This window comes from Nematolebias whitei, chromosome 2, assembly GCF_014905685.2.
Source record: "Nematolebias whitei isolate Nwh7 chromosome 2, NemWhi1, whole genome shotgun sequence".
Classification (NCBI taxonomy): domain Eukaryota; kingdom Metazoa; phylum Chordata; class Actinopteri; order Cyprinodontiformes; family Rivulidae; genus Nematolebias; species Nematolebias whitei.
The window spans coordinates 61,405,205-61,407,136 of record NC_056499.1 but is presented as its reverse complement, the minus strand read 5'-3'; the positions used below and the strand labels follow the sequence as shown (position 1 = coordinate 61,407,136).

At 42.7% G+C, this 1,932-nt stretch overlaps 1 protein-coding gene across 1 annotated transcript in view; it reads right to left on the bottom strand.

The window, feature by feature from the left end:
* LOC119427515 (probable E3 ubiquitin-protein ligase HERC1) overlaps window positions 1-1,932 on the bottom strand; it is a gene marked incomplete at its 5' end in the record, with an annotated part of 106,360 nt that overhangs the window by 29,491 nt on the left and 74,937 nt on the right. Inside the window, 1 exon segment of the mRNA XM_037695147.1 lies at window positions 677-898. Within this exon segment, the coding sequence (XP_037551075.1) occupies window positions 677-898 (222 nt within the window).

Genomic DNA, 1,932 nt, shown 5'->3' with positions numbered 1-1,932 from the left:
GAAGCGTGGGACGGAAGCGTGGGACGGAAGCGTGGGACGGAAGCGTGAGCGTTCGCAATGGCAACCGGGCAGAGTCGCTGGAGCTCCCGCGGTCGCCGTAAGGCCGGAGCGGCGCTTTGCTGCAAGGGCCTTCAATGCTGTTTGCAGCTTTAATTTATATTATTATCTTCCAACCTACTTGCTCCGTTTACAATTTTTTATACTAAAAGAGGCACTTTTTTTAATGTTTCAATGTTTTTTAATTGTTTTCTGTTTTTTTAAAGATGCTAACTTTTTTACTTTAAGTGTAAGCCTTCAATTCTTAGGCTTGGATCTCTTCAATTTAAGAAAAAAAGGCTTATTAGGTTCTATTTGCACATTTAAGATGTATTTTATTCTGAGCTTTATGTTTTAATTTGAAATAAAGGCCCTAAACTTATTTGTCTGGGACTATTTTTAAATATGGTATGAAAGCAGAGAAAATGTGATTACGGGTAGGTAAGACCATAAAAGTCAAACGTTGGACTTTCGTTGGACCTTTTACGAGGAGGAAATTTCAGTAACTGGACCTCAGTGAGTTTTAATTGAATACCCCTGCTGTAAAACACTGTTACTGAAAAACAGTTACTGGAAAAACTTAATGAAAAACACTTAGTTACTGTAAAACTTTTGACACATTAGAACAGGATCTACTCACAGTGTAAAAGCCAAGGTTCCTGAGCAGAGTCTTCATCAAGATCTCAGCCAGGTGGGTGTCAGGGTGGTCCCCCGTGGTGCTGTAGACGTTGTCGGGATAAGCTGCAAACGTCGGGCCTGAGGAGGGGAGCTCCGGTGCATCAGCAGGAGAGCTGTAGCCAAGGAGCGAGGCGACATGGGTGTGATCCTGGAGACTGGTCAAGATGATGTCCAGCTGCATCCTCTGAGGCAGGAAAAATCTGATGTAAGATTTTTACACTTCGATTCAGGTACACATTCTCTCTTTCCCTCTCGACAAAGACGGTCGCTCTTACCCTCTCTACCTCATTCCTGCTTTTTTTGCTCTCTTGTCCTGACAACCTCCTCAAAGCCTCTCTTTACACATCTTCTGAATTGGAAAATTATTATGGATTTGGTCAGCTGGTCAATTGATAATTTTTTTTTCCACCAGATGACAGGGTGCTGGAGAGCCCTCATGCCCTGAACGGACCCACGCAGCATGGATTCCTGGGGGCAGTGGAAGTTGATGTACCTATCAGTGCTGTCCGTCAAGGACGTAGAAGATGTGTACATTATTGGATTTATGATAACAGGGTTTCTGCTTTTTGGAATAGGTGAATTCTAGGATATCACCAAATTAGGAGGATGTCGGCAGCAGTTTCGGCCATGGTAAAGCTGCCAGCCTTATGTGAAGGATTAATTTGTGCCTTGAGCTCTCAGACTCATATGCTTACTGAGCTCAACCGCAAGCTGGACACCATTTCTGAGAATCGTAGGCCACTTGTTGCTCCTGGAACTCGCCGGCATGAAGGATTAAGTCTTGGAGAAAGCTTATCAAGCATGGACCGGATGGAATGTCCACAAATTCAGGCTGTTTGGATTCACAGCAGAAGAGTGTAGCAGCAGAACTTGAAGGCAGACAGAAAACAGAGTCTGTCGGTCCAAACAATTGTTGTTTATCTGAATTTGGCTTACCCGCTGGCCTTGGCAGGCCCACTTATCTCAAATTGCTCCTGGAGGACACGTAAACTAGAAGATTCTGTTGGATTTGATATATTTTATATATTTTATATCTTTTGACAAGCCTTGACATTTCTCTGATGATGTGAAATGATGCATTTTCTACAAGGTGTGTGCGGGTATAATCATACACTAATTACTTCATGTTATATATAATCTCACAAGTGCTAAGGATAATCATACAAGTTCACATTTGATATAATTCTGAGGGAAACAGAGACAGGTAAGACACTTGTT